The sequence below is a fragment of the Miscanthus floridulus genome, chromosome 8 (assembly GCF_019320115.1).
Source record: "Miscanthus floridulus cultivar M001 chromosome 8, ASM1932011v1, whole genome shotgun sequence".
Taxonomy (NCBI): domain Eukaryota; kingdom Viridiplantae; phylum Streptophyta; class Magnoliopsida; order Poales; family Poaceae; genus Miscanthus; species Miscanthus floridulus.
In genome coordinates, this window is record NC_089587.1 from 170,640,239 (window position 1) to 170,651,853 (window position 11,615).

Genomic DNA, 11,615 nt, shown 5'->3' on the forward strand with positions numbered 1-11,615 from the left:
ACCCAAGAACGATGCAAGCTAAGCTATAGAACACGGTTGAATTCAAGATCTGAGTCAATAAACCTAACCACGCATCATATTTCTACTTCAAAAAAAAAAAAAAACTGGAGGAGTAGGGACCCTAACTTGGGTTCCATCCGTTCTTAGCACGTCGAATGGTTCCTCCCATAGCTTCTCTAAAGGAGCAGAAGTTTTTTTTGAAATCCGTTTGACAAAATAGCTTCTCGTTTTTTCTGAATGGATTAAAGATATGAAATGTCTATAGTACTCCTGCTTAGTTGACTTGGTTGCATACATGATTTATATCTTTGATCTCAATTTGTATGACGTTTCTAATGAACCAAAAATAAACATGAACATTAAGACTAATAGATAACTAGTGGTCTAGAATACCCTTCTATTTTTCTATTTTTTTTTCTTAATTTGTCACTTGTTTTCTTTTCAATTAATTCCCCTTTCTCTATTCTCTCTCCTTATCTCTTTCTCCACCGCATGCATCTCCTCCTTCCTTATCCCCTTCGCCCACACAGGCACAGCACGTCAGGGCACCGCCTCGCCCGCTCGAGCACCTTCCCGTGCCGCGTGCCAGGGCTCCTTCCTTATTCCCTTCCACCGCATGCCAGGGCTTCACCTCGCCCGGCCCTGCGCCGCCCATTCGAGCACCTCCCCGCGCTGCGCGCCTCCTGCTCTGGCCTCCCGGCTCTGGCCGGTCCATGCCCACACAGTCGTCACTCCGTGCCCACGCGCAAAGAAGAAGAAGGCGGGGGCATCCACGACCAAATACACCATGGGCCTACACGTGTCGAGCCAGTGGGAGCTTCATTTTTCGGCTCCACCTGTCAAAACCGCGTTGTGGGAGCGCAATTCCCGGCCACTCCACACGAGGAGCACTTTTATGGACGCGTTTGGTAACTGCTGCTGAAAAACGGCTCTGGGAGCCGCCCCAGGAGCCATACCAAACGACCCCTAAGTCGCACTCCTTTGTCCCGACACTCGAGGCCACCTCCGTCAAGGTGGTGATGGTGGCGGCGCGAATGGTAAGCAGGAGCGGCTAGGGTTTACGAGAATGTGAGAGGGAAAGAGACGACGCATCGGCGACGTGGCGGGCTTTAACACCCCAACCGCGAGCCATTCAAACAAATGGGCCTGTGACAGCTGAGGACTGAGCTGGCCAAGTTTATTGTACACATATATCCCGTTCGGCTTACCACATATTGGACTTATTTTTTCAGCCGAAAACAGTGTTTGCAAGATTCAGCAAGCCGAACAGGGCCATGGGATGAAATCAGGGTGATTTGGACACAGGGAAGGGAGGACACGTGCCCATTTCCAATACCATAATGAGCAAGGTTGCCTGGTTTTCGAGTCTTTTGGAAAAACCTTGGACTGTGGCGATAGTTCAGCGAGTCTTTTTTCTTTCTTTCTTTTGGGAAACCGATAGTTTATAGAAAGTTAAAACGGACTTTTTCTCTTCTTTTTCTCCACTGACCTTATCGTCGCCCGACACCGATGGCCGCCGCGCCTCCGCCCGCTGCGCCGCCGTCCCACATGTCCGCCGCTCTCATCACCTTCCCCTCCTCTCACCCCTATCCTTCCCTCCCCGCGCCGCCCAAGCCCCCAAGCCCCAGGCCCCCTCCACTCCACCTCGTCCCCCGCGTCGCCGCATACCCCGCCGCATCCGCGGCCACCCCGCGCCGCAGCGCCTCCTCCACCTCCGCCACCGAGCGACTCCGCGTTCTCGTACGCCGCTGCGAACTCGACGATGCCCTCCGCCTCGTCGACTCCCTCGAAGGGCTCGACCCGCCCTCGCCCGCCGCGGCGGGGCCCTGCGCCGCGCTCATCAAGAAGCTCTGCGCGTCGGGCCGCACCGCGGACGCGCGCCGCGTGCTGGGCGCGTGCGGGCGCGACGTCGTGGCCTACAACGCCATGGTGGCGGGCTACTGCGGGGCCGGGCAGCTCGACGCCGCGCGCAGGCTCGTGGCGGACATGCCCGTGGAGCCCGACGCGTACACCTACAACACGCTCATCCGAGGCCTCTGTGGTCGCGGGCGGACCAGCAACGCCCTCGCGGTGCTCGATGATATGCTCCGCCGCGGCTGCTTGCCCGACGTCGTCACCTACACAATTCTGCTCGAGGCCACCTGCAGGAGGAGCGGGTACAAGCAGGCCATGAAGCTCCTCGACGAGATGCGCGACAAGGGGTGCGCCCCGGACATCATCACCTATAATGTCGTCCTCAATGGTATCTGCCAGGAAGGCCGGGTTGACGACGCAATGGAGTTCTTGGAGAACTTACCGTCCAATGGGTGCGAGCCGAACACTGTTAGCTACAACATTGTGCTGAAGGGCTTGTTCACTGCTGAACGGTGGGAAGACGCCGAGAAGCTCATGGAAGAGATGGCCCACAAGGGTTGCCCTCCGAATGTGGTAACATTTAATATGCTCATCAGTTTTTTGTGTCGTAGAGGATTGGTTGAGCCTGCAATGGAAGTTCTTGAGCAGATCCCCAAGTACGGATGCACGCCTAATTCATTGAGTTATAACCCACTTCTTCATGCCTTCTGCAAACAAAAGAAGATGGATAAAGCAATGACATTTGTAGAACTAATGGTGTCCAGGGGTTGTTACCCAGACATCGTTTCATACAACACTCTGCTTACTGCACTCTGCCGCAATGGGGAAGTTGATGTTGCTATTGAATTGCTTCATCAACTCAAGGACAAAGGCTGTAGCCCGGTCTTGATTAGTTATAACACTGTCATTGATGGCCTTACTAAGGCTGGCAAAACAAAGGAAGCATTGGAACTGTTGGATGAGATGATCAGCAAAGGGCTCCAACCAGATATCATTACTTACACAACAATAGCTTCTGGTCTTTGTAGAGAAGACAGAATTGAGGAGGCGATTAGAACATTTTCTAAAGTGCAAGATATGGGTATAAGGCCCACTGTGGTATTGTACAATGCTATTCTTCTTGGGCTCTGCAAAAGGCGTGAAACACATAATGCTATCGACCTGTTTGCTTACATGATATCGAATGGCTGCATGCCGAATGAATCGACTTACACTATACTTGTTGAAGGCTTGGCTTATGAAGGCTTGGTAAAGGAGGCAAGAGAACTGCTTGGTCAATTGTGCTCTAGAGGAGTTGTGAATAAGAAATTTATGAAGAAAGGAGCCGTTAAGATGCTAGATGGACCTACACAAACTTAGTGATGATCAGTTAGTGTACACTATATGAACATCTTCGCAGGGAACTTTCTTGACAGTACGATTGCGATGCCTTAACTGATGCTACTTTCTTATTAACATGTGGAGTGCCTTTTGTCAAATTTCCAGCATAAATCCTACTCCATTTTTCAAATGACTAGAAATTTGCTTGCATTATTTTTATTTATTTCTTGTGCACATAATCATCTTTGGCATGGTAGTACCTGTGCAAAACTAGAAAGTTGGTCTATTCATGTTCAAATGCAAATCGAATGAAAGATGTTTCACAACTAGCTACTTCTTGGAACAAGAGGTCCAAATCTGGATTGCATTATATTACATGAAAATCTCAATTGAACGAAAATTAGTCATCCAGATTTCCCCATGTCACATGGTGTTACAAAAACTACGGAAAATTAGCCAGTAACCAGAAGTATGATTCAAAACCTCACTCTCAGTGGCTGATGTTCCTGCTTGGAATGGAAGGCATATTGAAATTGTTAGATTCAGCTTTTCTACTGAAACATAATTACACTGTGTCTGTGTATCATTGTATCTCAACTGGCATAGAGTAAAATAGCCCTTGAGATCTATTATGTACTGTGACAGTTCCTAAGAGTTAATCTGAACCTTTTAGTTATTTATTGATCTATTGCTAGTATTGAGAGAAGGGCATGGTTATGCTCACATCTGCCATTATGATCCAAGTGGTTGGAAACATCTCTGTAGTTTCAGGGTAATCAGTAAAAGATCAAGTAACAGGTCACTACCTGAATGCTGTTACGTTTTGCACGATCAACCTTCACTTAGCATGTTATACTTTAAAATTTTGCTTAACTTTTTCTTTAGGGAAAGGCTTCTGTGTGTTTTTATCCTTTTCAACTTCTGCTGACCTGGTTTTAGCTACCTCTTATTCTATTACAGTGCACAAATGCTAGTGGGAGGCAACTGTCTTGGATTGCCATCAGAAAGTGCTCACACATTGTTCCTCCTGCCTTTTTGTTTTGAAGTGTATAAACATGAACCTTATTCATCAGTCAGGAGCTGTAATCTGGTCACATGTCCAACGCTCTAAGGGTAATAATGCAAATAATTGGTGAAAGTTTTGCATGTCCATTGTATGTAGATTTTTTTCCCAGTTTGAAGTTATCAGAGTGCGCTCCTTATCAGAGTGTCCCAGCAATTATATGGTGAAAATGAGCCAATAATCTCTTTTTTTTTGCGAATAATCTCTTGGTGAAAAAGAGCCAATAATCTCTTGATCTGATTCAGTTTCATTCCTGTAGCTGTGGCTGACTTTATGTAATTTGGAAAAGCTGGAAACTCGCACTCATCTCCATGACCACACTTAGAATCAAAGTGTGTGTCATGCAATGCTTGTCAAGCCTTTTATTTAGGAGGAAAAAAAAAACAGCTAAATATTAAGTTAGACAAAAGGAAATCTGCATGTTATTCGCTACACCAGTCGTTAGCACTTAATTAGCAAGCTCTTGTTCAGTATCACTTTATGTGAATTAAAAAGAGTGGAGGTCATGACTACTTTTCTAGCTGGAAACAGCATGTGTACTTTCTACCACTGCACATGTTATATGACAAACTCACAAGGCATACAAAAAAGCACAAGAATTCAGAGTACCGGATTAACATTTTACAAAATTCCCCTATGTGTGTCCTGCAGTACCAGCAGATTAGTGTTTTTTTTACAAAAGCATAGGCGCTGGATGGATGGAGCAAGGATGCGTGGTTCCTTAAACATACTTCTACGATCAGAAATAGAGGGAAACCGTGTTCAGGAGTCAGAAATGCGCAGGCTAATTCTGTCTTTCATCTGGTTGATCAGGATTGTGGCGCTGCTGCTGGAGCGGCTGGTTTAGGTGCGTTTAGAAGAGGCGTGATGGCCTTCACCACGATGGTCATGTTTGGTCGGAAGTCGGATTCATACTGAACGCACAACGCTGCAACTGCTGCCAGCTGAAAACAAATGGGAAATGCCAGTAAGTCACTGTAGCATATCCGGCAAAACATTCTTGGAAACATGTATATATGACCCAATTAAGCGTGAGAACTTTTTTCTTGTTTTGTTTACCTTTGCAACAGCCTTTGGAGGGTAATCACTGTTGAGCTTCGGATCAACACACTGCTTCACTTTATCTTCACTCAACCTTGGAGTGGCCTAATCATGATGTTCACAGTCAGGAGATTACTGGCATTTGCATAGTACGAGTTTCAGGAAGGAAGCAAATTACACAAAACACATTACCCAAGTAACAAGACTTTGCTGGCCTTTCGGCATGGTGTGATCGACCGGCTTCCTTCCGGTCAGCAACTCTAGAAGGATCACGCCGAAGCTGTAAACATCACTCTTTTGGTTGATCTGGCCTGTCATAGCGTATCTGAGAAAATGGTCCAGAATACCATACCAATCTGGGTAAGAACTAAGAAGGCTAATGCTACAAACGCAAAACAATGCAGTATGTAGTTGCAAAATTTGCCATGCCAGATCTATCGTCGTTCTTCATCGATCTTACTCTGGGGCATGGTATCCAAAAGTCCCTAGCACGCGAGTGGAGTGCAACCGCGCGGCGGTGTCGGTCCCCTGGTTGGTGAGGTTGAAATCAGCAATCTTGGAGCTGAAATCGTCGAATATGAGGACGTTGCTGGACCGGATGTCTCGGTGAACGATCGACGGCTGGACTTTCTCGTGCAGGTACTCTAGCCCTCTTGCTGCTCCGTAAGCTATCTTCACTCGCTGAGCCCAGTTGAGAACGGGACCAGGCTCTGCACCCTGAACACCTTTCTTCCCTGCATAAACAAAACGAATGCCAGAATCAATCGATCGTTCCCTGAACAATGTCAGATCACCGTCGGCCGAAGAAGAGATGCATGGATCGTCAGAGCTACGAACCATGTAGTATGTTATGCAAAGAACCCATGGTGGCGAACTGATAGGCTAGCATGCGGTTGCCATCCTCCAAGCAGTACCCCAGGAGCTCCAGGAAATACTCGTTCTTGAGCTTGGAGACCATCGCTATCTGCACCATGGAGATGGAGACGAGGGCGCCCGGCAATGCAAGCAAACATCACAGGCAGGCAACCTTGAGAAAGGAGGAACGAAGAGGGAGATGGCGTGAGAAGGCAGGCATGGCATGCACCGCGCGTCCGCACCTGCGCGGCGAAGTCGGTGTCGGAGTCCTGCGAGGCGCTGGTGTCGAGCTTCTTGATGACGGCGGCGCGGCCGTCGCTGAGCGCGGCGTTGTAGACGCGGCCGTAGGAGCCCTCGCCGATGAGGGCGCGGTCGCTGAAGTTGTTGGTGATCTTCTTGAGCTCGTCGAAGGGGATGGCGGGCACGTCGATGCTGACGGGCTTGGCGGGGCCGCCGACCCTGGGCGCGCCCGGTCCCCTCGGCCCGCCTCTGTTGCCTGTGCCATGCATGGATTGAGAAGCAACTGGTGGTCAGACGAGATCGACGGCGCCATTGGTAGCAAAGATGATGCCCTGTAATTGTATTGTACCGGGGGCGTTGGCATTGGGTGGCGGAACCGCCTGGTTGGCCGGCGGGCCGTAGCTGTCCTCCTCGGCTCCACCGCAGCAAGACATCTTTAATTTGTCGGTTCCTCTCCTCCTCCTCCTCGCCGGACTGGATGGCGGCGACGGTCGATGCGCGGCCGGGTTGATTTGGGGTCGGTCAGCAGATCATGCCGCACGACCTGGAGTATTCGGCATTTTCCCCCAAGAGCATCACAGAACTGATGGTCACATTCTCTTATTAGAGGCACGACGCAAACAATTCGTTAACGAAGAGAAAGATCAGCAATGGATTCGTTGACAGATCATCCTTGGAGCTAGAGAAGACATAATGCAAGAAATCGATCGGCGACAAGGCGGAGGCAGAAATGCAGACATGACGAAGTGTGAGAAGAAAAGCTCAGCTCGTTACCTCCCCAAAAGCAAGCTCCGACGGCACCTACGAGAGAAGAGGCGGAGAGCGCGCGAGAACAGCAGCAACGGCGTGGGTGGCCGGCCGCGGGGAGGGAGGGAGGAGGACGATAGATTAGCGGTGGCCAGCGGTGGGAGCTCCTTTTTCCGCGGGAAAGGAGGCGTCCTACCCGTTTTAACTGCTCGGCACCCCCGGGCAGGCGCGCGATTCAACTCGTTTTGTTGTGCGCCCCGCCCCTACCCGCGCGAGTCTATTCTTAGCGAGGGAGGATGCACGCTTCTTCCGATCCACGTGTACATTGCTCTTTGTGCTGGAATCTGTCTTACCGAACACTCAAGTGTTTTGAGCTCTTCCCACACTCGATTTCTTTTCGGATGAAGCCCAATGCACCGCCGCGGCTCACCGCCCACCGCCCCGCCGCGACGTGGTAGGGTCTCGCTGGAGCCCCACAGCCGCAGGGCTCCGGCGTGACTCTATCATGCCCGAGGCGATCTCCTTCTTGCCCTCCCCTACTACCATCATGGACATGGTTGCCCCCGCCCCAACTTGGTCCGACCGTCTCCTCCGCCGCTCGCTCTAGCGGTGTGAAAGGTCCTTGTTTGATTTTGGTAATTGAGTGACAATCTTAGGTGGACTAATGTGTTTAAGTGAGATACACAGGTGATTAGTCCACATGTACATGTGTGTGAGCAACATATGCCATGACGGTGATGATGGCTCAAAGATGTTGCAAAGCTCACATATGTGATGATGAAGGAGCTTATTGCATATGAGACATGACATGGAGTCATGAGATCAAGGTGGAGAAGATCAAGACATGACTTGGCTTGATGGACCGGTTGCAAGCATGAAGGACAAGTCGGAGGCTTTGGAGTGATGGACCGTGTGGTGGTGACGCTTGAGCAAGACTTGGCACCAATGGACGAAGGCAACGGTGAAAAGCAAGTGAAGTCAAGATCGATGAACCAATACGGTCACGTGATGATATGAAGTAGATCGTATTATTTGGTGATTGGTTAGTGCATGTGTTGCATCAACAATGGAGGAGATGGAATGGAATGCGCAAGGCAAAGGTATAACCTAGGGAATTTTATTTCACCGGTCATAGGTGTGTAGAGAGGTTTATAACCGGGTTTAGGATAGATGACCGTACTATCAAGAGGGGCAAACTTGTTTGCATATCGGTCATCTAGTGCCAATCGAGTGATCTAACTTTGCATCGTTGCCACGATCGAGTGGCGTGGCTAGTTGAGTGGCTAAATCCTTTAAAAAATAATTACGAAAATGCTAACACATATGCACATGATGGTGTACACTTGAGGGTGTTGGCACATTTACAAAGGAGAAGAAGTTGGAGTTGATGTGGATCAACTCGGTGAAGAAAAGAAGGCGAAAGGAGGTCACTATGAGTGACCGGACGCTGGCCTTGGTAGGATCGACGCGTCCAGTCAGTGGCAGCAGTTGGGCGTGGTCTCGGTCAAGTGACCGGATGCTGCACGGTAAGAGTGACCGGACGCGCAGGGCCTACATCCGGTTGTGTGTGATGTATGGTGACGTAGGCGACGCTGGAGTTGGCACGTGGGCGTAGAGCTGATCGGACGCTGGACTATGTCCGGTCGTGCAGGAGCGAACGCGTTCGTTCGCACAATAGAGGCTCGGTGAGCTCTCTGGAAATGACTGGACTCAGGCGTAGGAGTGTCCTATTATCCTTGCGGTGCGCGTCCGGTCGTCCCGAAAAATACCCAGTGAAAGGGTAATGGTTATTTTAGCCCATGGGGTTATAAATAGAAGTGTTGGTCGGCCTTTGGCCATGAGGGGAGATGAGCTGAGCACCCTTGAGCCTTGGTGGCTAGTGTAGGTGTGCTTGGGAGCCCTCTAACTCACTTGAGCTTGATAGTGTTCATCCAATCGAGTGAGTGAGCGATTCTAGTACGATTGCATCATGATATTGCATCGAGTGGCACTAGGTGGTCGTCTTGCAAGCCGTTGGTGCTTGTTACTCTTAGAGGTTGCCACCTCCTAGATGGCTTGGTGGTGGTCTCCGTCGAAGCCCACAAGAAGCTTGTGCGGTGCTCCGGAGAAGAGCTTTGTGAGGGGCATTGTGCTCGCCCCGTGGGAGCCGCGAAGAGCAACTCTAGTAGAGCAAGATGCGAAGGGCGACAAGTGGTCTGGCCGGATCAAGTGCTAGAGCTTGTGGTAAGCACTCCACGTGGGAGAGTATGACTTGCGGGTCACCACTAGCAAGAGGACCGGCGACAACCTTGGAGCTTGTCTCAATGAGGACTAGTGTGTTGGCAAGCACGTGAATCTTGGGATAAAAATCATCGTGTCATCCTTGTATTCTCATTGGTTTGCATCCTCGTTACATAAGCTTATATTTATATTTCATATACATTGTGCTTGTGTAGTTGCTCTTGTAATTAGTTAGCTTGTGTAGCTCACTAGTTACCTTCTTGCTTGTGTAGCATAGAAGTAGCTCCCTTGCATGGCTAATTTGGTATGTGTAACCTTGTTAGTCACATTGCTTAGTTTGTGTAGCTAAGTATTTGCGCTCTCTAATTGGGCATTGGTTGCCTTGTTATTGAGCATTGCTAGTGAGCTTAGGTGGCTTTGTGCTTTTGCTTACTAGCATGTGTAGGAGCTCCCTTATTGCTTGAAGTACTAGTGGCATAGGTTTGTGTGACCTTACTTCTAGAATTGGTTAGGTGAGCTCTAGCTAGCCCGACACCTTTGTTGTCTAATTAGGATCTTTATAAGGTGCTTGTGAACTTCAATAGAGGGGTGTAGTCTTGCCTCGACCAATAGTTTTAATTCCGTATTTGTTTCGGTTAGCCAGCGCATTTAATTTTAAGAAAGGACTATTCACCCCCCCTCTAGTCCGTCATCTAGACCCTACAAGTGGTATCAAAGCTAGGTCTCTCATTTATGGTTTTCACCGACCCGAGAGGATGACGTCTAGTGAGCTAGATGTTTGTGTGACATATATTTTTATGGCATAAACTTTGCACTTTGGAAAAATTATATGTTTGATCATTTTCGTACAAAGGGACCTAAGTTTTGGTGGATTGTCACTAGTGGTCTCACCCATGTCTTGGACCATAGAAATCTCACCAAATCTCAAAGAGTTCTCTATTAACCTGATGCACATGCTTGTTGTTATCTAATGGATGCTTTGAGCTTTGATTTAATGAAAAAGATAAACTATGTGGGAACCGCTCGTGAGATATGAGAATCAATCGAACACACCTTCGGTGATTCCTCCACGTGGGATGATGGCAAGTTCAAGAAGGAGGAACCTAAGGAGGAGACACATGAGTGTGTTGAGCATGACCATAATTTGGTAATTGTGGAAGATTGCTCCACCTCATGGTCAAGTGATGATGTTGATGATCGATCTACTACAAGCACACTTGACAAGGTTGATGATGATGCCTCAAGAGATGCCAATGATGATGCTACTCCATGCACACTTGATGGTGATAATGATGGATCATGCTCGGGCTATGAGAGTGATGTTTCTTCAAGCTCTCCAACTATATAACATTGCTTCATGTCACAAGGTGACACTAAGGTATCTAATGCAAATGTGATTGATCTTGATTCTTATGAGGAGCTTCTAGATAGATATGGTTGCATGGTCAAAGCTTTAGAAAAAGATATGGCTAAAACAAGTAAATTGAAAAATAAAAACTCATTTCTAAAGAACACATGTGAACAACAAAAGCATCTACTTTATGTTACTACTTGTTCACATGAGGAGCTAAAATTGGCTCATGAGGAACTTAGTGTTGCTCATGATAATGTGGTACACGACCATGCTTTTCTCACTAAGGAGCTTTCCAATGGAAAAACTAAAACTAGTGAAAGCTCATCACATGGGTCAAATGATCAATCACATGTTGCTAACCCTTGTGATGTAGGCAAGAAGCATGTATCCACCTCTTGTGATGATTTATTAGAAATGCCATGTTCTTCACAATTAGATGCTTGTTCTACTTCTATGTCTTGTGAGACTAACATTTTGAAGGAGAACATTGAGCTCAAAAGTGAAATGAAGAATTTAAGCAACAAGTTAGAGAGGTGTTACAACACCAAAGTCACCTTTGAGCATATGTTGAATAACAAAAGAAGCTATGGTGACATGAGTGGCATTGGCTTCAACAAGAGCAAGATCAAGGGCAAGAGATGGGATAAGAGAAGATATGAAAGAGAGATGAAGAAGCTAGAACAAAAGAAGCTCTCTCATTTCATGTGCTTCAAGTGCCATGATATGAGACATCTTACCAATTATTGCCCAACCAAGAAGCCTCAAGTTGAGCCAAAAGCAAAACCCCAAGTTCAAGTCAAGATCAACCATCAAGATGGCGATTTGGGGATGAAGAAGAAGAAGACAAGAAGAGGTGGTAAAACAAGAGCAAGGCATCCAATGCTTATTCATGATGCCATGATGATGAGCAAAGATCAAGAG

At 48.1% G+C, this 11,615-nt stretch overlaps 2 protein-coding genes across 6 annotated transcripts; one reads left to right on the forward strand and one right to left on the reverse strand.

Annotated features, from left to right (window-relative positions):
• Nucleotides 1–1,506: 1,506 nt before the first annotated feature.
• LOC136477525 (pentatricopeptide repeat-containing protein At1g09900-like) lies at nt 1,507–5,187 on the forward strand. 2 transcript variants are annotated; one of them, XM_066475721.1, is made up of 3 exons: nt 1,507–3,268; nt 4,135–4,287; nt 5,051–5,187. In XM_066475721.1, the coding sequence occupies exon 1, from the start codon at nt 1,510–1,512 to the stop codon at nt 3,211–3,213; it is 1,704 nt and encodes a 567-aa protein (XP_066331818.1). In that variant the 5' UTR covers nt 1,507–1,509; the 3' UTR covers nt 3,214–3,268; nt 4,135–4,287; nt 5,051–5,187. The 2 variants fall into 2 exon arrangements, with proteins under 2 accessions (XP_066331818.1, XP_066331817.1); XM_066475720.1 differs by having other exon boundaries at nt 1,507–4,287.
• LOC136477526 (probable protein kinase At2g41970) lies at nt 4,837–7,298 on the reverse strand. Of its 4 annotated transcripts, none has more exons than XM_066475723.1 (8): nt 7,148–7,286; nt 6,723–6,917; nt 6,376–6,629; nt 6,116–6,242; nt 5,739–6,012; nt 5,471–5,603; nt 5,297–5,383; nt 4,837–5,181 (listed from the first exon to the last, which is right to left on the reverse strand). In XM_066475723.1, exons 2-8 carry the CDS (start codon nt 6,805–6,807, stop codon nt 5,047–5,049), a joined length of 1,095 nt encoding a protein of 364 aa, XP_066331820.1. In that variant the 5' UTR covers nt 6,808–6,917; nt 7,148–7,286; the 3' UTR covers nt 4,837–5,046. The 4 variants fall into 4 exon arrangements, with proteins under 4 accessions (XP_066331820.1, XP_066331822.1, XP_066331821.1 ...); XM_066475725.1 differs by having other exon boundaries at nt 6,723–6,956; nt 7,148–7,285; XM_066475724.1 differs by having other exon boundaries at nt 6,723–7,052; nt 7,148–7,283.
• Nucleotides 7,299–11,615: the final 4,317 nt, after the last annotated feature.

Coding starts and splice junctions, on each gene's coding strand:
- LOC136477525 (XM_066475720.1), top strand. CDS start 1,510: ATGGCCGCCGCGCCTCCGCCCGCTGCGCCGCCGTCCCACATGTCCGCC.
- LOC136477526 (XM_066475722.1), bottom strand. CDS start 6,807: ATGTCTTGCTGCGGTGGAGCCGAGGAGGACAGCTACGGCCCGCCGGCC. Junction 6,013..6,115: donor TTTGCATAACATACTACATG/GTTCGTAGCTCT, acceptor TTGTTTATGCAG/GGAAGAAAGGTGTTCAGGGT. Junction 5,384..5,470: donor AGCAAAGTCTTGTTACTTGG/GTAATGTGTTTT, acceptor CATCATGATTAG/GCCACTCCAAGGTTGAGTGA.